At 45.9% G+C, this 27,843-nt stretch overlaps 2 protein-coding genes across 2 annotated transcripts; one reads left to right on the plus strand and one right to left on the minus strand.

Moving 5' to 3' along the window:
• Positions 1–6,429: 6,429 nt before the first annotated feature.
• On the plus strand, positions 6,430–14,871 carry LOC114440590 (homeobox protein Dlx4a-like). The gene is made up of 3 exons (XM_028413095.1): positions 6,430–7,184; positions 9,829–10,025; positions 14,594–14,871. Exons 1-3 carry the CDS (start codon positions 6,857–6,859, stop codon positions 14,834–14,836), a joined length of 768 nt encoding a protein of 255 aa, XP_028268896.1. The 5' UTR covers positions 6,430–6,856; the 3' UTR covers positions 14,837–14,871.
• Positions 14,872–21,769: 6,898 nt separating this feature from the next.
• LOC114439826 (homeobox protein Dlx3b-like) lies at positions 21,770–27,179 on the minus strand. Its single transcript, XM_028412008.1, has 3 exons — positions 26,406–27,179; positions 24,746–24,930; positions 21,770–23,233 (listed from the first exon to the last, which is right to left on the minus strand). Exons 1-3 carry the CDS (start codon positions 26,758–26,760, stop codon positions 22,784–22,786), a joined length of 990 nt encoding a protein of 329 aa, XP_028267809.1. The 5' UTR covers positions 26,761–27,179; the 3' UTR covers positions 21,770–22,783.
• Between the last annotated feature and the right edge of the window lie 664 nt (positions 27,180–27,843).

Here is a 27,843-nt window from a genome sequence, read left to right on the forward strand (position 1 = left end):
GTAAAACTTACTTCTTTGTATTGTTTGACATGCCTGCAAAGCATTAGCTGTATGCTGAAGCTCTATGATTAGGCCTTCGTGTTTGCACTATGCAAACACTTATCAGACTCATGTGTGACCAGTGTGTGACGACACACCATGTACATTTTAACTTATGCAAGCATGCAAACAATGCAGCTCATGTCACAGATTTTCTTCTTATGCAGGATGAGTTAGGAAAAACACACAAATAAAGATATTTCTTTGGTGAGGTTATTTTTAATCTGCTGTATTTTGTGTTTATTGTGGCTTCATAGTTAATGCTGAAGTTTTAAAAATTCAATTAAATCTGGAAAATGGGTGCAAGTTTCTTTTAGCTTTAAAGTAAACATAAACATTAGCCACATAAGTTGCTAAGTCCATTAGCGATATGCTATAAGCTAATCACAAGTGTCCTTGGGTGTAAGACTGGGTTCAGACAGTGTGTCAGTTTTGATCAGAACAACAACACAGAATTCACTGGGAAAAGGTTGGACTTACTGCCACCAATGTGAACCAAACTCCTGCTCCGGTCATGGGTAGTGACCGAAAGAATGAGATTGCGAATACAAGCGGCCGAAATTAGGGTGGCTGGGCGATAAGGTGAGAAGCCCAGTCACCCGAGAGGAGCTTGGAGTAGAGCCGCTGCTTATTCACATCGAGAGGAGTCAGCTGAGGTGGCTCGGGCATCTGGTTCGGATGCCTCCTGGACGCCTCCCTGGGTGTTCCGGGCATGTCCCACTGGGAGGAGACCCCGGGGAAGACCCAGGACGCGGTGGAGAGACTATGACTCTCGGTTGGCCTGGGAACGCCTCGGGATTCCCTGGAAGAGCTGGAAGAAGTGTCCGGTGAGAGGGAAGTCTGGGTGTCCCTGCTTAGACTGCTACCCCCGCAACCCGGCCCCGGATAAGCGGTAGAAAATGGATGGATGGATGGAACAACACAGAATATGTAAATAAGTTATTAGTTGGCATTTACTTGCTTTCTAGTTTAATTTTACTTTATTCAACTCCCTATAGATTGTGAGGCCTCTGTAGAGTTACACATCAAGTCTTTGGTCTCTGATCGGAATCTACGCTAAAGTTAGCACGACCCATAGAGACCAACAGAGAAGCACTCAGGCACTGTCTGGTGCAGATGATCCAGAGACAGATAGCAGAGCATGTACAGGCCATGTTATCATGCTGCTACTGTCACACTGTCATGGCTTACAGGGACGTCTGAAAGGACAGGAGTTGTTATCAGTAGCACCTGTTCTCTTCCTGCTACAACAAGTCTAACCGTCTGCAGACCTACTGACCACCGGCTCCACCTCTGCGCTGCTGGGCTCACCTGAATAACAGAGCTGCCATCCATCCGCTGAAATACACAAAGATTCACAGCACTTCAGCTTCCACACGCAAAACTCTGGGAAACACAACCGCCAAACTTCCCAGTCTCACAGCCTACGAGGGACGACTGTGATTTCAGGGTGAAGCGTACCTGCAGCATCGCAGGGTGGGACAGATGGCTCGACTTGTCCTCAAACTGTCCTGCTTACATGTACGGTATGCAAAGTGCACACATGCAAACACATCACAGTCTCTCTCTTTGTCTCACACACACCCTCCCCTCTGTCTCTCGTGCACTCGCACACACCTAAGGAGATGCACGTGGGAGGGTTGACGCCGCGCTGTCTGCAGTGCGTTGAGGAGTATTGTTATTAACTGCAGTGTGAATAGAGGCAGCAGTACATCCCCGGCTCTCCGGCTGCTGCAGAGCTGCAGGGCTCGCCTTTGTTCTGCGCTCCATAATGGCACGCCATAATTACAGTCTTAGCAGAGAAGGCGCACAGGCTGCGTCTCCTTTACCCCCCGCTTCACCTCAGCTCACAAAGGTAACAGTCCAACGCCTCCTTCATGTTGACATGTCTGATGTGTGTCAGACAGACACATGCTTACCGGCACTGGATGAAGTCACAATGTTTCCCTCTGGTGAGCTTCTGATGACAAAACACACAAATCAATGCATGTTACTGATAAACTGACAGAGGACCAGCAGATCCTCCGCTGAGTTCAGTTTGCTGGTTCTAGAATGACTGTGTTGCCAGAGACGTGTGGTCACAACCAGCTTCACTGTAAATATCTTCAATCACATGGTACACAGGTAGGCTACATGGCGACCGATGAGGGGATTGGTTTGACCCAAACAGCAACCTTCAGGGCTCAGACTTGAAGCCCATGCGGAAGTGTCAGAACTTGTAGTTCAGGCCGCAGCCACTAGGGGCTGGCTCCAGAAGTGAGTCATTTCCCATAGACTCCCATGTTAAAATGGCCAACTTCACAGCAGAAATGAACATGTTTACAGCCTGGTACAAAAAAACATTCTGGTTTCAAATGATAGGTTCTCTTCTAGTGTCAATTGTACAGGGGGTGAATTTTTTCACAGCAAGAGTTTCCTGCTTCCATGATCACCCGCCCCCCTAAACTCCGCTCGTGCTCCCCCTCTTTGTCCATATTAGGAGTTTTGGCGGAAGTGACGCTGCCAATATGGCAGCGGTCAGAGTGTCCCGCCAAGCCTCAAAACGGCTCTTCAGAAACAAACGGGTGACGTCACAGAAGCTCTGTCCATAGTTTTTACTGTCAATGGTTTGACCTTGTAAGATGTGTTGAAACTTATAAATACATTTTTAATATCCTTATATGCCTCTCACCACTTTTAATGCCAAATTTTAACCAAAATCCAAAACTTTACCACAGCCAGAAAGGAATGTTAACAGTGGGTGAAAACCAAACCGCTTGAGGTGTGAGGGGGACTTGAACCCCAGAAGGTGTTGGATCATTTTACATGTTCATGCCACTACAGGTTCTCCTGGTAGGCCTAGTTATCCCACTTGTGAGCCTTTGGTTCAATAAAGAGCTCTAGGAAAGTTTGTCAGGTCATGTTAGCGGTAGCTAAACTGACTCCAGTCAGTAATTTTGTTTGTTTGTTGTATAAACAGGCTCTTGAGTTTTTCTGAAGCTGTTTCAGCACTAACTGAACTGTCAAACATTCACATTTTTGGGCGATGAGTCAAGAAGAAGAAGAAATGGCAGAACTGCACTGAGGGCCTAAAGTAAATGATGATGCAGCTTTCATGCAACAGGGACTTCTGCAGTGGATTCATACTCACTTTAAGTATGTAATGCAGCAGGATTTGTGAGTTTCATAGATGAAACACACTGAGGTGTGTGTCTCTCATTATTTTTTCCTTCATTGCTATTTGCTGTAAACCCAGTGACATGCTGTGTGTTTGTGTGTCTCCACACCTCCCCGTCTTCCTCCCTGAAGGTGTAAACTGACCTGCACGTGTTCCCACAAGCTGCCGTGTTCAAGCTCCATCTCCTGCCGTTTGGACAGTATCTCATCTCCCTCTGACACCACATGACAAATTGCCTTCCTTCAGGCCAGTGAAGTCGCCGTGGCTGCGTGAGCCCACTCATTAATCGAGGTCGTATCAAAGCAGTGCTCAAAGTGGCAAACGTTGAGTTCTTATTCAGATGCAGGCATGAGTATCAATAAATCATCAAGTGTTCTACGTTGTGAATAAAGTTGATATGAATTCCTCGGATCCTCTTCTTTCAGCGCTCTCTGTCTGACGGTCCCTCGGGCTGCCCACACAGCCTTTGGTGTGAGGTGCAGTGAAGTCATGCAACAGAAAACTCTGCTGGGAACAATGAAAACAAGACGACACCTCATCTGTCAGAGGAGGATCCACCGGGGGGACGCTAACCTTAGCTGTGCTTGCTCCGTGCCTGGATTTAGTTGTGGTTGGGTGCACAGAAACTGTGATTTTTGCCCTTTTGGGAAACCTTTGATAGCCAACCAACCAGTGACTGGAACCAAGTGGAGAGTCCTACCTGGCTGCTGGATTACTACAATGTTCAGGGAGTAAACATTGGAGAGCAGGTTTTCTGTATAGCTTGCCAGACATCTCCTCCAGTCTCGGCCTTCATGGCTAAGAGCTAGCTAGCACTGCTAGCTTGTCCAGCAGAAAAAAAAAAATTTGAGTTCCAGCCATCTTTATTGTAAAATGACTACAACTGGTTCAAGGCCGATCCGTGGTTGGACTGCCCTGTGAAAACACAAAGTGAAGAATTATGGGAATTCAACATGGCGGCTGCAGCATTCTGAATGGTTTAGCAAGGTGCTTCCTAGACTTTATGAAAGCTTAAATTATCAGCACATCAGGGATCCTCGCTCTATGCATCAAGGAGCTCCTCCAGTTTTCGGACTTGCACAATTGACTTTTAAGAGACTGTTAATTTACTCCCATGGTGCACCTCTCTCCAACTGACTGCTTCACCTTTCGCTTTGTGCTGAAGGAAGAAAATTTGACGACTCTGCAAGACCGTGCCACTAAATAACAGGAGGAGGAGGAGGAGGAGGGCGTGTCCGATACTGGCAGAGGTGAAGTCAGGGAGGGGAGGAATGTTGGCTGCAGATGAAAGCCGGAGCGCAGGCTGGGATGTGTAATAAGTCTACACACAGCAGCCTGTTGGTATAATAAGCTGAATCCTCAGAGGCGGGAGAAGGAGAGAGAAGAGGAAGGAACATGCCAAAACATCTCTCAGAGTGTGTGTGTGTGTGTGTGTGTGTGTGTGTGTTTCACTCTTTGTCTCCAGTACCCTCAAATTATTATTCTTTTTTCCAGTTGGCACGCTGTCGGAGCTGCACAGTCTTCCTCAGATGAGAGCATCAGTATCTGATGTTCATTCATTCAACTTTATTAACATCCTTGATGAAGCACAGCAGCAGAACTCACCTGCATCTGTCGTCTGTGAGTTCTACTGCTGCTGTTCATGGAAGAACATCGGACATTTTTTTGAGTTACAGTTTCAGCTTTTCATTTTTCATTCATACACATTTTTATGAAAAGCTTGAAGTTTTTTTTTTCTCGTGAAAATACCAATTCTACGGTGTGTGTTTATGTCCTGTCAGCTGATGCATAACTCAGCCAGAGTCCAGGCTGCATTCATTTTAAACATCAAACTGTGATGATTCATTATTAAGAAAAGCAACAGGTTAAAAAAAAAAGGCCAACAGAAGACCCAGACAGCTACCTCCTCCTGCCTGCTCTGTGCCTCTGTGTTTCTGTCACTCATTACTTGAGAAAAAATGGGTCAAAAATACATCTTTTTCACACCCAAAAATTTAAATTTTAAGGTTGCAGGGATCACAATTTTAACACCTAGCCCCACAAAAAACGTAGACAACAAAAAGACACCTGACGCTTCCTTTGTGAGCTGTGATCACAGAGCTTCTCTGTCAGACTGTGGGGGGTTAAATAAAGGTTTCACTGCTGCTTCCATCACTACAAACAAACATGACTTTGTTTGGAAGGGTTTTTGCTCATTTTTACTGCTAAAAAAATGACAATTTAAAGAAGCTGCTGTTTTCAGTTCATGTCACTAAAACTGCAACAAACTGTGAGATTATGATGACACCTTTAATCCTAATCTTAAAATATAAGGTTAAAAAGCCCGCACAAGCTTAACACTGATGTAATTATGTCTTGTACTGCAGGTGATTTATGTGGTTGTAATATTTCATTGATGGCCTGTGAGCTGCAGTGGGTTTGTCTGAGTTTCCAGCACTGATGAGCAGAATGACGGAGAGATGAAGAAATTACAGCTGCTGCTCTGCAAAATCACAAGTTTAGAGTTTCTCTAGAGGGGCGATGTTTATTGTAATTGTCCCCCCCATTGTGTGTGTGTGTGTGTGTTTGGTTCAATTTCACCACAAAAATAAATAAAGCAATGGTTTGAATGGGATCAGTTCTAAGTGTTAAATTATGAAACACTTCAAATAATAATAATAATAATAATAGCACTTTATGAATTATATTAAATAATTTGCTTTTTGGCAAACAGGAAGAATTTTATTTTGATGATTTTGATTTTAATTATTTTGTCTGATTTTTTTTTTTAAAACAGATTTTACGCAAGAAATCCCACTTCATTAGGGCCAAAATGAGAATTTTCGTAGATCAAGAATATAATTGTGGGATGACGTAAATTTTGCGTATAAATGACGTGATTAAAGTTCTAAAGTTTTTTGATTGTTTGCTCATCCGTTTTTTATTTGTTTACGGGGCCAGTCTGTCACCAGGTGTTGACCCACTCTGGACTGCAGACATCATTCATTTTTATTTTTTGTCTCATGTACATTTCTTATGTTGTTGTTATTTACATGGCGTCTTCTTTGCTTGACTGAACGCTGCCCTCTCCGCGCCGGGACCGGAGCGGTGTCCCGCTCCCGCTCCGGCCGCCGCCGCCGCTGCTGCTGGTTGTGATTTGTGTGACACTGCGCAGCGCTGCAGCCAATGAGCGCGCCGCATGTGCCAAGCGGAGGCAGAGAGACGCTTCCAGACGCACAGCTCCGCAGCGCTGAGAGGGGGAGGAACGCACAAGGTCCAGTCCTCTCTGCTGCCAGGAGTGTGTTCACAGCGCGGAGGGAGACGAGAGGGGAGAGAAGAGGAGAAACACGAGGATATGAAACATTTTAAAACTTTCTCTTGGTCGGAGTTTCTGCCTTTTCCGTGCTGGTTTGGACACTTTCCCGCCATGCGCCCTGCCTGTGCCTGTCGGTGGTTTTGAGCGCAGAGTTTGCGGACTCTTCACTCAGCTGGGATGTAGGAGCGCACCTCACCCTCTCTGAGCAGGATTAAAGTGCAGCTTCTGTCTTTTTTTTGAGAGGCTGCTGCTTCATGGAGACACTTTGAACTGGTTTTGATGGTGGGTTTCCGTATGATGACCCCCCTCTGGAGGTCATAGCTAACCCTCCTTTTTTTCCCACCACATCACTGACCCCCACCCCAATGATGACTATGAGCTCCATATCGGACACTTTAGTCCCAACTGACTCGTCTAAATCGGCGTTTTTGGAGTTTGGCGGCCACGGCTACCCCGGACACCAGCAGGCGTCACCGGGATTGGCCCACAACCACTACCCGGTCCACGGCCTGCACGCCGTCGGGCCCTCGCAGCACGAGGGGCCATTTTCAGCCGGAGCATCCTCGTACGGTCGCCCACTGGGATACCCGCCCTACCACAGTCCCGTTAGCGCGCACCACCCGGGGGCCTACCTGCCCTACCAGCACGGGGGTCACGGCGGCGCGCTCGGACACACCAGACTGGAGGATGCGGGTAGGTTTACGCACAGATTACAGGAATGTTTGGCCTCCAGATATTTACAGTGTGGATCAGCATGCACTGGGAGGAGAGTAAAGACAACTAATAAATTCAAATGGAACGAGATGTAGTTCAGATATAGAACTGATGATTACTTGTGCCGTTTGGAATGAATGGTGGCGACCCCCAGCCCGAGTTAACGCAGCATTACGCACAAAAATAATAAGGATAATCATAGTGGGAGGAAAATCAGACCATTAAAATTCTTGAAGTGGGTCTAAAGTCTGAGAAATGAGCCACAGCGGAGCAGAATAATTGGATCCACACACAGGTCGGCCACAGCGTCGTGTTCAGTGTACTTTGGGGTTGGACGGGAGATGAGTTTAAGGCCTGCTGAGACGCCACAAGAAGCCGACACTGGCCCTGTGGTGTCCCGCAGCGGCCCGCGGGAGCTGCGCGGCCTCCGAAAAACCCCCAAACCCTCATCCTCCTCCCCTCCTCATCATCATCATCATCACATCAACATCATCATCGTCTCCCAAATAACAGACATGATTAGCGCTGAGAGGCCTGTGGTCTTAATCGGTGTGTGTGTGTGTGTGTGTGCACGCGCGCATCCTTTAACAATAATTCACCATCCAGAGAAAAATCTGAGCTTCACCCCAGATTACATTTCATTTAGTTTTTGTATCGAAACCTGTTTGTGTTGTTACCTGACCAGGGCCTAAAAGTCAACATAAATCTAAATAATTTGATAATTTATCCACCAAAAAAAATTCAGCTATAAAATGAAAATAAAATTAAATCCATATCTTTATAATTTGCTCCTCTCCTGGCTTTGATCGCTGAGCCTGTCACATATTGAGGACAGTCATTATTAGCAGATGTGTTCACAACAGGACTCTTATTATTACTGATATCAACACTGCAGCAAACACATCTGAGTTTTAACACCAACAATCAGGTCATAGCTTTTCCTTCTGTGTTATTCTGAGCGGCTGTTTTCAGCTCAGGAGCAACTCAGGTCATTTTTATACCTTTATGATTTACTTGAATTAAAGCACCCTTTAAATCATTCATATGAAAATAACAAAATAACAAGAGGAGCATACAGAAATAATAACTAATTATTATCCACAAAAGTTTAAAACAGTGGAGTGTAAACGAATGAAAACAAAGCTTAAAGCTGAAGCCACACTTCTTAATTCTTCTTATAAATTATGTGTATATAAAGATGCTCATGTGAGCTCAGGATAAATTCAACAACATTTTTTTTAAGAAAAGAAAATAATAAACAGGATTTCTAACAGGCGTCTGTTAGAAATCTGATATCCAACACTCCGGCTCCCAAGTCTTAGATCAGTCTGACTGGGTTTGTGATTTTCAGTGAATTATTCTTTAATTGAAGTCGACGAATATTTTTGTACTTTTTTGGAAAACAAAATGTCTTCATATGTGACATGAAATCTGTAAAAACATTACTTTGCCGCCTCAGTACATTCATGAAGCAGAGGCCCCGTGTGATCCTGAATGTTCATCTCAGAGGTTAAAACGTTAAAACCTTCTCTGTCAGCCGACCGGCCATCAGACCCTCTCTCCCTGCCTTTGCCCTCCAGTCTCGCTGCACCTCTCGCCGTCTCTGTTACAGAGTGTGAGCGTCTTGTGGGGCCTCGGCGTGTCCACAGCTGTTCTCTCCTGCCACTGCAGGCTGTGAGCGCATGTCATAACAACAATCAGCGCGGGCCGACAGACACACAGAACGGCTTTCTTTAAAAAAAGGAGAAGAAGAAGAAGAAAAGCCTCTCGGCAGAGCTCAGAGTGTGTGTGTGTATGTGTGTGAATAACTGTACAGCAAACTGGTTTGGGGAGGATGAAGAGGATTTAGCTGCACTCACTGTCATATTATCCTAACACACTCTGTATGTGTCATAACCGCCGGCACGTCTAAAGTCAACACACAACACACCTCATCACACAATAACTGCACAGAACTTCACACACACACACACACACATATATGTGTGTGAACTTACTGTTAATTTGAATTTATGAAGCATGAAGGAGAATGTTTTTGTAAAATTCTGTTTTTTGGGGAACCTTTTAGAACGTACTTTATAATCTTCATTTCTATTAATTTATTTTTTTAAATTTGTGTAAATTTCTGTGTAAATATTGAACATAAATATACACGTGCAATTCAGTATGTGGAGACATTTCAGTATGACTGTATTTTGTCATGTAGTAGAATTTTTACATAAATATCAGATATAAATTCTGCTAAAATGTGGATGTTATAGATTTTATTTATATGATATATATAAAATGTTCAATTTTTCTATTTTATTCATTTTGTTGTAACCTTTTATATAAATATTTTATATATTATTATTTAATATGTATTAATATTTTTCCTGAATTTCCCTAAGGGACCTTCCCAAAGGGATTAATAAAGTTTATTCTATTCTATTTTCTTTAGGAAAATTATTCTAATGGTCACTAAACTCTTTTATAACGTTTATAAATGTCAATATGGGATTTTAAAAAGGGGTTTTACATACATGTGTTGAGTAAAACCTTTATAAAGTCTGTGTTTGCTTTAATATACGTTCATATTTCTGATGAGCTCACTGATGTGTGTGTCTCCTCCCTCGTCTCTCAGAGCTGGAGAAGCCCACGGCGGTGATCGAGAACGGGGAGGTGCGACTGAACGGGAAGGGGAAGAAGATCAGGAAGCCCCGCACCATCTACTCCAGCCTGCAGCTCCAGGCCCTCAACCAGCGCTTCCAGCAGACCCAGTACCTCGCCCTGCCCGAGAGGGCCGACCTGGCAGCCAAGCTGGGCCTGACGCAGACCCAGGTAACCCGGCGGATAGAACGCACGTCAATAAAACTATTGATAGAAAATGTAGATAGAAAAACTGCAGTAAAATCATTACCTGACCTGACTTAGAAACACCTTAAAGGGCGTGAGTCCTTCTCTTCATCTCATCTGTTCAACAGTTCAGACCTAACCCAGCTCTCATTGTCGTCTTTGTCCAAATAAAAGGCGTCGGTACATTCCTGCTAACACGTGTCACCGCAGTGTTTGGCGTCACGTGCAGCTCAGTCGCAGGCTGCGTCATGACCTCTGAGAGGACGAGAAATAAACGAGAAAACAACAATAAAAGGAGAAGAGGCAGCCTGCATGTGTAAAACGTGTCCTGCACCGAGGATCAAAGCCGCTTTGCATCGGTCATTTTCCGTCTCAGTACTTTTTATTTGTCTGCGTTCTCACAGGCAAACTGAAGCTTAACGCTGGACGCTTGTGTCTGAGGCCTCCAGGTTTCTGACGCACTCTTCTGTCACACGCTTTATATTTTTCCACCATATTTTCCTATAAATATGTAGGTATGATTCAGCTTTTACACTTTTCTGAAAGCTCAATTTAACATTTCTTTATCACCAGCAGATATTACACAAATTATTAAATCAGCTGATAATTTTTTTATGTGAAATTTCTTTGAATTCTAATAACTTAAGGCAGAACATACAAGGGCTGCATGATATAAACAACATGTGTCCAGCGGGGCCTCTGTGTCAGGAGGCTGGTGGACCATCAAAACATCCATTTGGCCATTAAAACTACACATCATGAGGAAAACCTCTCGCTTTTCTCCCATTTTTATGACTATTACAGTAACAAATCCCACAAGTGACCACAGGAGGGCGCATGACGACGTAGGTCCGAATTCTGCCTTTTTTCTGCACTGAATTCAATCCTCCCTTACTGAAGCATAGTAGCTACTGTGTAGCTATGCTAAGCTAGCAGTAGCTGATTCAGAGCTTGACTTTTGAACCGAACATGCTAATTGTATAAATTCCGGTTTCACGTCCCCAGTGAACACGGCCTCAGCAAACAGGAAGTATTTTCCCCTTACAGACACACTGTCTGAGCGACGCTGTTATTTATGGCTGTTAGCATCCTGGCTGTGATTACAGTCATGAGGCAACAACACGACTCTTGGTGCTCTGCTTCGAATGACAACAGACACACTACACATGTTCAAAATGTGACGCATGAAGGTTCCAGTCATGAGCAGGTGTCTTTGTGACATGTGTGTGTGTGTGTGTGTGCAGCTGATGTCATGACTTGAACTGCCTTAATCCCACATGAATGATCCGCTGCAGCTATGTTTGCTCTGGGAGTAAGGGATGATCCGTTCATTTGCCTTTCCTCTGTTGTAGTGGCTCAGTGGTTTAGACTGTGGTCTGCTGCGAGTCCGGCTCAGGTGCTCGCTGACTGAAGGAGCGCGCTGTTTTCTTTCTTTCCGCCTTTTCTCAGAGGTGTTTCGGGGGCTTTGAGCGGCTGCACCGCAGCCTTTACAGTCATGTCAGAGTTTGGCCGATGGTGTGATTAAAGGATAGACGGCGGGAGCTGGAAGAATGGAGGCACATTTTTGTGGGCTCGGGATGAAGAATGCGGATGTTTGTGTGTGAACGCTCGGCTTGGTTGAGTTTAAGGAAAAAAGTCCCCAGAGTTCATAATGTGCAGGCTGTTTTTCAGGATAACTAGCTGAAGGTAGAGCCTGACGACGGGGTGTAATTTGTTGTTGTTACTTATGCTAAGCTTAATGGACACCATGGACGTGTGGGTGTTCCCATTAAAAGTCAGCCTGGAGTCCATGTTTCCATGCACAGTGAAGAGGCGGCGAAAAGATCGTAAAAAAAAAAAAAAAACCTCCACACTGACACACACTCTCCTATTTTCTCCTAGTCTGGTCAGTGTCCCTTTGTCTTCTCTTAAAGACACACTGTGCCTCCAGTCACAGGAAGCAGCCTGGATGCTATGTTCCTGCGCTCTAATGGCCTCTCTACACTGTGCAGTTTTATACGTCTTATAAGACCAATGTATGACACACTATGCGACGTGGATCTAATAAACTTTGGTACGATGTGCAGATTGTACGATGACCATTCACTGAATCGCAGGTGATCGCAGGTTACGACGTATGTCAACATGCGAGAAGGACGTGGACGTGGGGTGACCAGTCGTAGCAGCTGTAACACTGTGAGTCAGTCATCCTAAATTTCTGACACCGCTAGAATTTTATCTCAGCTTGTCTTTGGTCGCAAGACGCTGACAACGGCCGTCGTGGAACCTGCCTCACAGGGCGACGTAAAACCACCGCTTTAGAGCCACGACCACAGATGTCTCCACGATTTTCCTACGATGCTCGTCTTTCATCTGCAGCAGCCCAAAATCACACGGTGTAAACCAGTTTGACCAGTGAGCAGTAGATTAAGACAGGATTGGGACTTGGATTGGGATTGATCATCCTCCGTCTGTCATGGTGGTTGTGTGGTTTCACCATTTAGAAGGCAGAGGCAGATATTTTATGACTTCCAAGCCGAGTCCACTTCACTTTTTTAGGCAGAAATCAGAAACTTGTGTAGAAACATGAGGCAGCATTAGAGTCATTACGGTAATGTTGCTAGGTAACCAATGGTGACAGGAGGAAGTGACTCCTGCTGCATGAATGGCACCAGTATATGGTCAATGAATGACAAATTATATCCCTTTGTCACACTGGACCCAAGCTAGCTGTTTCCTTCTATTCGTGATCTTTATGCTAAGCTAAGCTAAAGTGTGCAGCTGCATGCTTTATTATTGCAGCAAAGGGTCAGACGAGGCCAGAGGGCGTCAATGAGCCCAGAGTTTATCCATCGCATTACTGTAATCAACCAGCGCAGCTGTAAACTCTCAAATAATCTCAAAAATGCGTTTGTGCAACTATGAGAAGAACGAGCGACCAGGAAGTGAAGCCTGCGTCGATGCATTAAGGGAAACCAGACACCGCGTTCCAGCGCGGCGCCGCGCCATCGCTACCAACGCACTTCATTCCTGACATACAGGAGTGGGTGCGCTTGTGTGACATGTGTGGCTCATGTGTGCATTTTCATACACACATGGAAACATAAACACACACACACACATCTGAAGATAGAGATCGCACACCACCACGTCTCCGCCCGCCTCCACGCCATTAGGCTGCCAGCCAGCCACTGACCACTTTCCACCGAATCGCTAATGTTCCCAGACGCAGCTGAGGAATGGCACGTAGCACATTTTTCCTCAAAACTCCCTCAATCTGTCCATCTCACACACACACACACACACACACACACACACACACACACACACACCCTGCCAACACAGCATCCACAAAGCCTGGAGGACGACACCTCTGATCAGCATTTTACTCATAAATACTCTCTCTCTTACACACACACACACACACACACACACAGACACACACACACACACTCTTGGTGGCACCTGGCCTGCCTCTCAGCCGCCCCCCCTCTCCCTCGGTGTCGGTGTCATTAGCCGCCGCGCTCTCGGGGAAGCTGTCAGCTCCGTGTTGCTGTTGGAATATGAAACCAATAATTACAGTAGAAATCCTCTCAGTGAGGCTGCATTAACTTAACGTGCTGTTGATTGACTCATGGTCTCATAAGTTACACACACACACACACACACACACACACACTGTGCACTACTTCCAGGTAATTATTATATTGAAGGCGGTGCTGTTTGGTGGCTGTCACTTTTATTACATTATTATATTTATGGAGACACTTAAAGGCTCGAAATAATCATATTTTTGTGATTTTCGGCCATTTTTTTTGGTGTCTACTTTGAGCCTGTTGTGCTAAATGTTCCAAAAAAAACGTTTTAACTTTATATTTATGCATTTTTGAACCAATAACACATGTGGAGGTCAAAATGTAACGGCACAATTTAAAGAACATAAAATTTCATCATTATAAACGGAGCTATTTGACGTGCAGTTCATTTTTGATCAATTTTTAACGCGCTATAACTATAATGGTATCGCATTGTTTGATTTTATGTGTTTGCCACCAGCCGTGCGGATTCCTGCCAGGCCGAGACTGACGTCAGAACAATAGAGATCAAATTAAAAGTCACATTTCGGCCTCTTGGTGTGAAAGCTGGGATATTTCTTTCCACATATTCAGAGTCAATTAGAGCGCTCTGAAATTAGATTTTATATTGAATTAAATATCTTCCATAAAACCACTTCAACCATCTTCATAAACACCCATAAACTCACGGGGTAATCACTCCCAGGACTGTCAGGACGGAGCGCCAGCAGAGGGTTCTCTGAGCCCGTTCTCCATGCAGCTCCGGGCCTCCCGCGTTTGTTGTTGTTGTTTTGTTTTTTCTTTACGATGCAGTTAAAACCTGTTTCAGACAAAAGAATCCGTCACTGACTTTGCGTAATTATTCATGATTCATTCGTTCCCTCTAAGCTGACAGGTTGCCTGAGAGGCACATTCGTCTTATTTGATGCTCAATTTGCAAGAAAGCTGGAAACAGAGAACGTGCCGATTCAATTCACACATTTTTTTTTTCATTTTTAGGTGAAAATATGGTTCCAAAACAAGCGATCCAAATACAAAAAGATCATGAAGAACGGACCGTGTGGACCTGACGCAGAACACCTGGCCCAGCCGCCGCCATCCTCCAGCTCTCCGTGCTCCCTGTGGGACATCAGCATGGCTGCCAAGAGCGCGCCGGTGCACTCGGGAGGATACATGAACAATTTTGGACACTGGTACCCCGGACACCAGCAGGACTCCATGCCGAGGACTCAGATGATGTGACAGACAGGGTGGGGGTTGGGGGCGGGGGGGGGGGGGGTATGGATTTAAACCAGTAAGCTGAACAGGGACAATAAAGGGAACCTTGTTAGCATCTGAGCTGCTATGGAGGCAGAAACAAGGGAAACCTGTAGAAAACAGATACAATAGAACTGTTAGCATCACAGCTAACATGTGACATATGAAGACAAACAAGAGAGAGACAGGAACAAGCATTATACTGGTGAGGAGCTCAGGGGAAAGGATGGACTGTGCGCAAACACACACAGACACAGACACACACACAGACACACACACACACAGACACACACACACACATAGCCAAAACTGTGCAACGAACTAAAGAAAAAACAATTATAGTTTTGCATAATTGGTCTACTTACAGATTCAAATACAGGTTTTACCATGTTCAGGTGTCCACATAAAAATATCATCACATCTGTATGTTTTGTTTTTTTTAAATAATGTCTTGGTTACATTCAGATTGAGTGAGTGCATGTGTGAAAGCTGTTGCTTCATTTCTGCCTCCAGAGCAGCTCTGAGGGGTGAGGGTCCGGCAAAGCTAACGTCTCTGGACGGGTCTTTGTTTTGTTTGTTTGTTTATTTGTTTGTTTGTTTGTTGTTCATGGGGGGGGGGGGGGGGGGGGTTAGTAGAGCAGGAACACATGTGTAACATACAAAGCTTTTTCAGGGCTACTTGTTGTTTTTCATGAATTGTAGTAAGAGATTAAAGAGATGAAGAACATCGTGGTGATGCTGTGTGTGTTTCACAGGGAAGATCTGGACCAACAGGTAAAGTCTAGCAGCTGATCCATTATACTGTAAACTCATTTTTGGGATCTTATTGTTCATGTTTAAGTGGGACTGGGTGGTTTTAGTGCTAATCAATAAGCTGTGATATCAGGTATCAGCAAGGCCCCGTTCACACTGGAGAAAGTCAGTCCAGCTAGAGTAGGATTGAATCCAGATCGCCTTTAAGCTGGATATGTTCAGACCTAATTTCAAATCTGGCTATCACACACGTGTGTCCATGCTCAATCCAGCTTAACCCGGCTTGTTTGTTGTCCTCCAAACCACTAGGTGGCGCCTCGTAATATACAGAGTCCGTTCAGGCCGTAGTAGGACCTTGTGCGCATGTGTCGTGCAGTTTTTTTTGTTCCGTGTCGCTCGTTCTTTCATTTATGTGTATGTATGTAGCCCTGTGGAAAACAATCTCGGGGCAAAGTTGTCGTAGTTTGACGGTTGTTTACATACGGCTGTTGTATGTGACCCGACCCTGCCTCCATGAACCCGGAAGTATGATGTTGCTAGTGGGATTCTCTAGCTGCATTTGTGTTCAGACCTGAGCCAGATGTAAGCCAATCTAGCTAGCCAATCCGGCTAGATCCACCTCCGAGAGGTGCACTGAAATCAATCCAGATATATCCAGATATGGCCCGAATCCTGCTCTAGCCTGATTGACTTCTTCAGTGTGAACGGGGTCCTAGCTCCTCCTCAGCTGTGCATGTCAGCGGCCTGAAGCCATTTTCTTCCAGGTCATAAATCAGAAGAAGCGGGTCACAGCTCCCCCCCACACACACACACAAACATCTGGAAACGTGAAAAGAGTCGTCAATGATTTTATAAAATGACTGCGTCAATTAAAGGTAATTTAGGACAGAGCTTGTTAAATAAAGCTTTCACTCCGATGCTGTCATTATCTGTAATTGTCAGTCGGGGGGGTGGGGGGGGGGTATCCTCACCACCTCAGGCCCCCTCAGGTCCCAGAGGAAGAGGGCAGCCCAGAGGATCACCTGATCCGGCCTCAGTGACTGGATCTATGAGCACTGCTCAGCTCTTTGTCTGCAGCTGCTGATGATGCTTCACGCCGTCAGTTTACTCACAGCCCGACTTACCAGAGGACACATCAACATGGGGGTCATGTGACCTTCAGCTGCTCCTTTATTAGAAAACAGTCCACAGTGGAGATCATGATGCTTCACCACAAACATTTGGATACATTTGTTTGAAGGTTCACATCTGTATGACTGATGGAGTGGAGGAGACGCCTCGGCACGCCGTCACAGGCTGATGATGGAGTCTGATGGAGACAAACAGCTTGTTATCACATCACAGTAACACACATGCTGTGGTAAATACAACAGGTTTCTATGACTCCTCTGACAGTTGTTACACCACTCAAATGTTGACAATCTTTAACTTACTGTATCAATCAGACCCACAGAAGTCATTGATAGGTTGGTAGATTGATGGGCAGCATGGCGACCTTCAGCTCCTCCCTGAGGTAAAAGGGTTAAAATTAAACAGTCATGAAGGAGCTCACTGAAACAAAGCAACATGTTGCAGGATATACCAAACCTGGACTCCTGGGTGAAGACCTGTCCCCCCTTACCTCTAACTGTGGAACTTTACCTGGCAGCTGCACAAAATGAGCAGAGGATCCACGCCAGCGTGCACAAAACATCACATAGTACATGTGATGGAGCTGTTGTGTGTGTTTTCATACAGCTCAATACTGGGATTAGAACAGATGATACTTTTTGAATAAACCTGTGTTTATAGTTCTATCCATCCATCCATCATCTAGGCCAGCTTCATCCTGCAGTGCAGGGTCACAGTGGGGCTGGAACCTAACACAGCTATCTATGGGTGAGAGGCGGGGTGCACCCTGGACAGGTCACCAGTCCATTGCAGGGCAACATACACAGTCAGCTGTTTTATGTAACGAGAAACATCATGTTAGGGAACCTGAACACAAACCTCCAACCTTATTATACCTGCTACTACGTCCAGTTTCCTGCTGCCTCTGGTGGTGTTCACACCTTAGAGGTTTATGGAAGACTTCAGACACGTCGTGTTGTCCTAATAAACTGATGGAAGCCTGGAGGCCGAGGCAGCGTGCTAACACAGCCTGTTAGCTGGGAGTCATCACTGTCTGATCTGTAGCACAGAGAAGAACTGGTCCAAACTAACAGGATGAAGGTGAAGGTCTAAGATAAGGAGGAAATGAAAGGAGCTCCGCTGAGGACGAAAACCTAAAAAACTACAAAACTGAAGACTGAAGACATCTTTGCTACTGGGCAGATGACAGCATGTGACCTCCTGCAGAGAGAAAAGCAGAGAGATCCACACAGAGAGAAAACACCTTAATTAAAACAAGTCATAACCAGCAGGACTCTCGTTATATTCGCTTGTTAAACTCGACCCCTGCTGGGCACACAAACACTCACACACACACACACACACACACACACACACACACACACGCTGAGGTTTAAGTGCAACTGACATACTGCAGAGTTCTGCTGTGTGTGTGTGTGTCCATCAGTGCATAGACCGATAGAGCTGGCCGATACCAGTCTGTCCACAGGCCACCTAAACTCCAACTACAGGTAAAGAATTGAGGCAAAGGGGGGGGCTGAGGAGGAAGCTCAGCCCCCCCCCCCCCCACGCCCATAATTAGGCAGAAGTCGTAATATAGTTAAACATAAATGTACCCCTGTAAACGTGACACCTGAAGGAAACATCAATAGAGGATGTAAACGTGCTTATTCCTGCTGTGCAGCTGTACATTTTAACTTGGGAGTCTGTGGGGATCGCATATTACCGATCATATGATGTTATTGTTAACATTACAGAGTAAAAGAAACGAGCAGACTTGACACTGCATCATTAGAATTGTCCTAAAAACAACAACAACAACAAGGGACCTCAGTAAAACAGCAGCCAGGTGAAGAGCAGTGACAAACATTTACCTCACATGTGCTTCTTTTATTTGGCCTCCTTGTCATTTACCCGACGTAAAAAAAAAAAAATAATAAATGAATAAATAAAAAACATTAAAAGCTCCACACAGCAGCCAGGCTGCCTGCACCATCTGCAGATGAGATGAGATCTGGATGAGGACGCTTAATGAGCTACAGCTGTGCTGGACAACACACCTGCTCCATCAGGTGGTAGCTGTTTGAGGTGGATGTGTGTGGAAAGCTGTCATCAATAAATAAATAAATAAAAACAGAAACATTATGATGAATTTATTTTTGTATTTATTTCCATTTATGATATGCAAATTAGGGGGTGGAGCAGCTGCTGTGGCGGCCTCTCTGTAGAGGTCGGTGCTCCTGTTAGCTGTAATGCTAACATTGGTAGCGACAGCCATCATTGTTAGCCAAACTTGCTACATTTTAAAATACAGATGCACTAACTCCAGTGTTTGGATTATTGGGCTAAATGTGAAGGTTAGTTTCATGCAGTGAAGTCTGTTATTGCACATTCATGCTACAAACGCTGCTTCCAGCCACATGACAACAACACAACATGGCTGCCTCTGTGTGGACGTACGGGGTTAACCTGCACACAAACATCCATGTGTAATATCGGCCTCCAGAAAGCACACATCAGTCAGAGCGTGGAGCGCGCTGCAGGCCTGGAGGCAGGGAAAGTAACGTCAGCCTCCCGTCTTTCCTTCCGCACTGCTCGGCTGGCGGCGGCTGATGTCATCACCTCGTCTCGCCGCCTTCGTTCTGTCACCTCAGCTCACCTCCCACTTTGTCTAAATTTTTTTTTTTCATACACGTCATGCATCACTGTTTCTGAGAATCACATAAGCTGCTGATTGTTGCCACAACACAAACGGCGGCAGCGCCTGTGAAGTGCCCGTTGCAGGCCGCTACACGTCCACGCCTGGCTCCCTGTGATGTTCACGTGCATTCCTCTCTGACACCTGGAAGCTGACGGCTCAGCACAGGAAGGTACAAACCTCAACAAACATGGAAGGTGTCTGAGTGGATCAGTGGCTGAGGCTCCGCACCCTGCACGCCTCCGGGGGCCCTGCACGCCTCCGGGCACCCTGCACGCCTCCGGGGGCCCTGCACGCCTCCGGGCACCCTGCACGCCTCCGGGATCCCTGCACACCGCCAGGCGCAGACGACCATTCACTGCACAGCTACTTCTTCTCATGTTATTCTCTAGTACAGGAAGTTTGGGTGTTTAAAAAACAACCACAAGAGGGCAGACTGATTCACTCTGAATTCATATTTTGGACTCAAACTCTATTCTAGTCTTGTGCGAGGCAGGTATCACTGGAGGCAGCCGGGTATGTACGTGTGCTCCTTCTGTCACATAAAATGAAATATTCACAATAATTCATCCTGACTCTGCAATAAAACACATTAAACATGCTCGTTAGGCTCGAGAGACTGCTTCAGGATCTTTAGGCTAAAGAAGCCTTCGTATGATAGGTAAGTTTCTCAGGCTGATGCTACTCTCACCCGGGTGCCAGCGATGCTGTGCACACCGAGGGTGGATGTGCCTACATTTTCACCCAGGTGTACAGCATAGCTTAGCACAAGTGTCCATATTTACTGATGCTATTCGCACCCAAGTCTAAAAGGTGATCACCATCCTCTGTCAGCTTCAAACGTCTGCCTCCTGGGTCAGAGGTTTTCTTTCAGTTGCAGGACATGGGGTTAGGGCAGCCACTCCACCGTCCTGGGTGTAAATAGCTACAATGTGGGACTATGTATTCTCACCCAGGTGCAAGTAAACATTCTGCATTATTCGTTTTTTAATAGCAACAGAATTTACAGCTGATTAGCACCTATTGAAATACTTTGTGTTGCCATGCAATGAGAAAAACGTACCTCACAAAAATTCACCCACTAGCAACCAGTTAGCTTAGCACAAAGATGAGAACTGTGGGGAAACAGCTGATCCCTGCTGGATGCACTCAAACACATGTAGGCAGCCACACAGTTCTGTTCTGATGCTACATATAAAGCTCTCATTTTACACACTCTAAAGCTGATCAGCTGCGAGTTTACTCTTACAGTCAGGATTCTTATCTATTATAACAAGACAGCAAAACAACAGTCACAGCGTCTGAGCCACATTTAAGGACAGAAAATAATATCTGTGTTCTTTTTCTCTGGTTTCCTCCTCGTCACACCCTCTGTTTGTTTGCTAACCTGTGGGTTTGGTTGGTTGAGAGCAGCTTGTTTGTCATAGACACACACACACACACACACACACACACCTCTCCTCCTCTTTCCAACTGTGTGCCACATGAAAGCAGCGCACACCCGTCTCTCAGTGTCAGCGGTGTGTTATTAGCATCCAGAGACTCCAGAGTGTCTGCAGCGCTGTCACCTCCCACACCGCCCTTCACACGCACTCTGTGTGTGTGTGTGTTAAATATATAGATGGGTGCAACCTGTATCTGTTGTCTGACTCACTCTCACAGGAAAGCACCGTCAGCACAACGCCTTTGTGTGTGTTGCATTCACACGTAAACAGACAGAGGTGCGAATACAGCTGACCGACATACACAAAATACTATTTTATTTATTTCATGTTTTTTACTAAAAATGCTCCACGGGCACAAAGTGTTCTGCTACTTCATATCTACACCTGGCACTATACATAAAAACCTGAGCACATCTCAGTAGAATATATACACAACTTATCTTTTAGATGTTTTAGCACCAACTTCTCAGTTTATGGCAGATGCTGTTCAGACCCACAGGTGCATGTATAGAAGGTTATCTTTGGTTTTAAACACTACTCATTGTGCGCTATTTTCAGGTCCAATTAGACATATTAATGTCCAGTTCTGCTTCTTCAGACCCAGGGGGCTTTATTCTTTAATAAAATTGTATCATTATTTACACTTGACAGTTTCCAGTGAAGAAAATTGTTCCACTTGGTACCCAGTTATTGGGTACCCCATATATTAAAGGTCGGGTAGGAGATTTCATTCTGATGCACTTTTTGTTAAATTAGTGTAACTTCTCTTTACAATCCGATAGCAACCGATTAGTTCGGCAGCTTCGCTTTAAAACGAAGAATATGAATCATCTGTGGAAGCTATAAAACACTAAAAACATCAGCCAATCCTCCGGGTGGACCCTGCGCGGAGTATTGGCTGGTTGTCACTCTCTTCCTGCTCTGCATTCAATGCTGCAAATTCAAAAATATATATTTTTTTATTAATATAGGCAGTCATTAGCTGTTTTTTTGGCTGATTTTTTGTAAGCAATGCTAGTAGCTAATTTAGCCTCATGCTGCCGATGTATAGCTAATAAAGTTGTCACTAAATCCAGAGGAAAAAACATTTGAGGTCACATGCTAGCTAGGTGCAGAGTGCAGCAATCGAGTTTTGGTGCTCTTTCACATCATCATCCAGAAAATGTCAATGTTTTAGCATCATATGATGTAGCTCTTTTAGCTAGTGGTTTTGGTTTCCAACCCCTTTCTGTCCAATATATGCCCATTCTAGCCCCAAGCTAATGAGGAATGTTTAATGGGATGTTAACTCTGTAGCTACAGGGTGCAGGTGGTTAGCTTAGCTTAGCATCGCTCCTTCCAAAAGGAAACCAAATCAAAAGGAAGTCATTTTCTGCACATGCTTGCCGTGTGAACACTTCCCCTCCCATCTGCCTCAGTCATTAAAATAAAAGAATCGAATGAACCCACTGGTTTTGCTGGTGCTGCTCAGTCCACAGTGGAAAACGACTTGAAAGTGATGCGGTGGGCTTTTATTGGCTGGGACACGTTCAGTAGTCTTCAGTTTTTAGTGTGGAAATTCAACGTCAGAGGGAAGAAGATGAAGGGAAACACTGAATAATTCTACACTTGTGGCATAAATAGGCTCATATTTCAAATATTAAATACACAAAATATTAACTCTCAACAGTGATTTCGAATAAAAACGTCAGTCTCACCACGTTTCTGTAATCGTTGCTCTGTTACGAGTTCATAAACTGGAGAGAAGGCCGACAGCCGGCTTTACAGCGTGTGTGTGCAGATTTTACAGTCATGACCAGAGTCTGCTGGTCGCTGTCAGGTGTTCACAGGTCGCGGCTCTGAATCATCCAAAACAAACACACACACACACACACACTCCCCCGCGGGGCTCCGGTTGAAATGTTGTCGAGAGTCTGTCGTCCTGCGTCAGTAGACTGCGCCCATGCTCTGTGCGGCTGACGGTGCCGCTGGCGGTGCGTGGAGCGCCTGGGTGGACTGCTGCAGGCCTAAATGTGTGCCCTGCTGCTGGTACCAGTTCTGGTGTGTGTACTCTCCCATGTAGGCCGGCGAGGACTCGAGCGGAGGCTGAAAGGGATCCTGCCTGCTGCCGCTCGGATCCATCATCGCATCATTCTTGATGCTGATGCTGCTGTTGCTGTTTGTGTTGCCGCCGCCGCCGCCGTTGTTGTTGTTGTTGTTACTGTTGCTGCTGTTGTTGTTGTTGTTTTCCCACACAGTCGGTGATGGAGGAGAGTTGCACGCCATGGAGTCGCTGGCGTCTGGGCTGTGCTCCAGAGGGATCTCCCCGAGTGGAAACTCTCCGTTTTTGTAGAGCTTCTTGAACTTAGAGCGACGGTTCTGGAACCAGATTTTGACCTGCAAGGGCGAGCACGGTGAAGAAGGCGGAAAGTTTGACTGTTAGCATAGCTTAGCACAAAGACCAGCCACAAAAAAACGCTACTGAAGAAACCCAGGGCCTAACTACAAGATCAGATTTAATATGCTAGTTAGGCTTGTTTTAAACAGAGGCGAGCTTAGGACCCCGTTCACACTGGGGAAATTGCTAGTGAATCCCCCTAGTGACGCGATATTTTCGGTTAACGGGGACAGTGTCCGGGTCGCATACAAAAGCCGTATGTAAACAACCGGCGAACTACGACAGCTTTGCCCCGAGGTTATTTTTCCACAGGGCTACAAAGCAATAAACTGCTGTTTGAACCGTAAAAAAAAACAAAAGAACGAGTGACACGGGACAAAAAAATGCATGCACCGCAGCCTGAACTGACTCTATATATTACGAGGCGCCACCTAGTGGTTTGGAGGACAACAAACAAGCCAGGTTAAGCTGGATTGAGCGCGGACACGTGTGTGTGATTTGAAAATAGGTCTGAATGTATCCAGCTTAAAGGTGATCTGGATTCAACCCTACTCTGGCTGGATTGACTCTCTCCAGTGTGAACGGGACCTAAACTTTCACAATAAAAGTAGCAGCTTTAAAAATGCTTGTAATATGCTAATCAGGCATATACATACGGAGCTGAGCTTAGGTGAGGTAGCTATATAGCTAGGTGCTTGTTAGCTTACAGTACAGCATGGCTCCAGTTTTGGTTTTCTAGCCGACCTTGTGTATTGTAACTGTAGAAAAAGCAAAGTTAGCATCGGCCTAACTCAGTGCATTCTGCTGCCACAGATATTTCACACATCATCTCTGTACATAAACAAGGAGAGGCTCGTTGATCTGGTCCTCTGATCTATGCTCTTTGTTTAAAAAAATGAAGCAGCACCTTTAATTTATGAAATATTAGGACAGCGTGATGCCGCTATTTAAACAAGCATGACTGAATCCACCAAAGCGTGAAAGCGGGTGACGTAGCGAGCACAGGTTGCAGTCTGAGTGGGCCTGTGCTTGTGTCTGTGTTGTCTTAGAGCCTGTGAAGCATAATGCTGAGCAATGATTTACAGCAGCCATTATACAACAGCCCGCACCTCATGTTTTGTCTTTTATCACTCAAGCAAAGATAATTCATGAGATCGTAAATCATCAGTGCGCGGAGATTATGACTGTAAAAACCAGCCTGACGCGGCGGTGACGGCTCAGCGGCCTGAGCCCGCCGCTCGCTGCCTCACACTGGGACGCAGATCTGTCCGTGGGTCTGAGACAGTTTGACACTTCAACTGCTCACAGTGCAAACACTCGACCTGTTTTGGCGCCTTTTTTTTCCCCAGCAGAAGTTTACATCTGAGCCGACAGCACTGTGACAGCAGGCAGAGAGTTCAGACGGTGTTTGACGCTTCAGCGGCTTTCGTTTTTTTCACAGTCCTGCTTCTGGTGCTTGCTCCACAGAAACTCAATGCTTCCACTTCACTGACACCTCAGCTCAGACTCACCTGTGTCTGTGTGAGGCCCAGCTGTGCAGCCAGCTCGGCCCGCTCCGGCAGGGCCAGGTACTGGGCCGACTGGAACCTCCTCTGCAGGACTGCCAGCTGGTAACTGGAGTAGATGGTCCGAGGCTTGCGCACCTTCTTGGGCTTCCCGTTAACCATCCGAACCTCCACGTCTGGTTCTTCTTTGACTGCGGGGAGAGAAAAAAGCTGTGACCTCCTTTTTTTTTTTTCTAGAACTTTCTTTCTTGCTGGTCTCACGTCCCTTACAGGGCAGCTAGACTATAGCACAGAAATAGCCACGGCCGCTAACAGCCCCGAACTTTCAAAGAAATTCCGCCAGCACTCGGAACTTATAATTTCGGTCGGAGTGTCTCCCACAGCTGGGGAGGGAGACAGATTTATAGGTGCTTTTCATGTAGCCTGGAGGCCCGCTTGTACACATCTCCCCCTGTTTGTGCTGCTATTCTGGATTCAGACCTTTTTTTGTTGCTTTTCTGTAAATAAACAACTAATCTGGCACGTTTGTTTACATTTGATCGATTTTCTTGCAATGTATTGTCTTATTCATAAACGATATGATGAGACAAGATGTTTAGGTTGTTTTGGAGATATTTACACTACAGTTAGACACGTCACATTTTTATATTTTTAGAGTGGATGTGGTGAGTTTGAGTGTGAGGCTGGATTTTTGTTAAAAAATAAACTATTTTACTCACATCAGCCGGTTTCATGTCAATATTTAACATTTGTGTGCCTGAGCCTGTTTGTTTGTTAGCTTGTCTGTATGTTTGTTTGTTTGTTTGCCTGTTTGTTTATTTGTTTGTCTGTTTGTTTGTTTGCTTGCTTGCTCGCTTGGGCGTGGCTGCCGGGCCTCGCGTGATAAGGCTCCGTCCTCCCTGGATGATTCAAAGGCCAAGGCTGACTGACATGTCGTGACACCTGATGTGCTGATGGCTGTGGGCCAAAGTCCCCTGGGGCCATTTCCAGGAGTCAACTCCCAACTGGAATGTCAAAAACAGCACCAGTCTGTCGAGTTTGTTTTTCTTGCTCAGACACCTTCCAGAAAAAAAACACAGAAGAGTTTTCGAAGACACTCTGGCTGCACTACAAAGTTACAAAGTCTCAGAGCCAGAGCTGTGCTGCTCTGTGCTGCTCTCGGTGTCGGTTTAGTTTCCATGTTGCCTGCACAGGACCCAGCTGTGCGTGTATGAGTTTAGGTGAAGTGAATGAGTAGAAACAGGCCATGACTTCCATGCAGAGGTCTCTGGGATGATCCCCACCTTTCTATCAGACTAAAGAGGTCAGCTGGTTTCACCGGACAGTCACAGCCTGTGAGCTCCCAGCTGCTCCCTGACAAACAGGCCGAGATGTAACAAAGAACATACGCAGCGACGCGGTTTGATTTGTAACTTCTGTATATATTTTAACCCTTTACAAATGAAAAAAATCTGATTTTAATTACAAGATAAACAAAGTGCAGCTTTTTAGTGAGACTTGAAACTGAAAGGACTGTGGAGTTTAGGACGCAGTGATGAACCCTGTGCGTAAAACTCATGCGCAACGTTTCAGTGCGGCTTCAGACAAACATGGAGAGGATCTTTCTGTGCGTCACTAAATTGATCTAAATTGAAACTAAATGTAATCAGAGTGTTGTTCTGCTCACCGTTGTCCTGCAGCGCAGACTGGACCTCCCTGCTGAAGGCGCCGTGCTCTCTGTACGCTGCAGCATGGGGGTACGGGTACTCGGCCTTCCCAACAGGGTACGCGCCACCGGGAGTCATCCCGTTCAAGTTGTAGTGGTGGTACGCGTACGGGTTCATGTGATGTGCCGAGTACGACTGCTGCGTCGGGTAGAATTCCTGCGAGCCGTGGAGCGCGCTCTGCCCGCTGAAGAAGCCCATGTCCGTGGAGGAGGACTCCGGTAGAGTCGGGGAATCCTTGGTAGCCGAGATGGAGCTCCCAGGTACGGGGAGGGAGGGCTTCTTCTCCTCGAACACAGGTGAGGGCTGCCCGTTCATCTTCAGACTGTTTTGCTGTGTGTTCGCTCTGCAGCAGGACTCCTCAGAACTCCCCACAGTCTGGAGCTGGCGTTTCCAAACTCCCCTTGACGCAGCAGCCAGGCTGTCCACCGTGGCGGCGCCCAACCCAACTAGAGCTCCTAATTACAGGGCGCGCCGAGCCGAGCCTAGCCGGGCAGGACAGAGAGGAGTGGATGTCTCCTTCTCATTGGCTCGCCCTGCTCGCTCTCTCCCTCTGCCCTGAGGCCAAGACAGCGCTGCCTGTCGCCTGTCTGGCTCCCTTCTCCTCCCCACAGAAACCTCCAGTAAGCCTCTCCTCAGGCCGGCACCAGAGCGCATAAACAGTTGGCAAGGCTGTTACAGGTCCCGTTTCAATACACTGAAGTCCTAACGCGCAGAATACCCAGCAGAGTACACAAAGATTTACCCATCAGCCCGCCACAGCGCTGTTGTGATAAGGAGCGTTTACGCATGAACGTTAAGGTGCCGCCTCTCATTCACATGCAAATGCAGAGCCAGGTGTTGCTGTGGACCCACGATGGGAGTTATTTACAGTTAATCAAGCCCCTTTAGAGGCATTTCCTTCTTTACATTTGTCGCTTCACCCATGCCCGAGGGGAGGCTCAAAGCCCACAATAAAGTCTAAGTGCATGTAACATTCCTGAGGAACAATAAGCAGCTCTGAGTAAAAAGTACAAATGTTTAAAATGTTACCAAATAATGTGCTCTGCAGCAGCAGAGGAGGTTTTGTCTGATCTGCACTAAAGTAGCAGAAACTACGACAGGAAACAAACACTCACCAGCAGGTGTCACCACTGAGACTCTCAGTGCTGAAAATAGTTCAATCTAAGTGATGTTACTTTTAACAGATGTTTATCATGTTTGGCTCTAAGATGTGATGGATAAGTCTGTAACCCATTCATCGTTTATATTTACAGACGTTAATCATGAGCCGCATTTGTAGAAAATTACATCTTACACTTCATAAATGTCATCATCATGTTAAAAATGGTGACCAGCTGGTAGTTTTTGTGAGGGTAACCCAGGTGAACAGTACGATGGCAGCCATTACCACTGTGTGGT

The sequence above is a fragment of the Parambassis ranga genome, chromosome 8 (assembly GCF_900634625.1).
Source record: "Parambassis ranga chromosome 8, fParRan2.1, whole genome shotgun sequence".
Lineage (NCBI taxonomy): Eukaryota > Metazoa > Chordata > Actinopteri > Ambassidae > Parambassis > Parambassis ranga.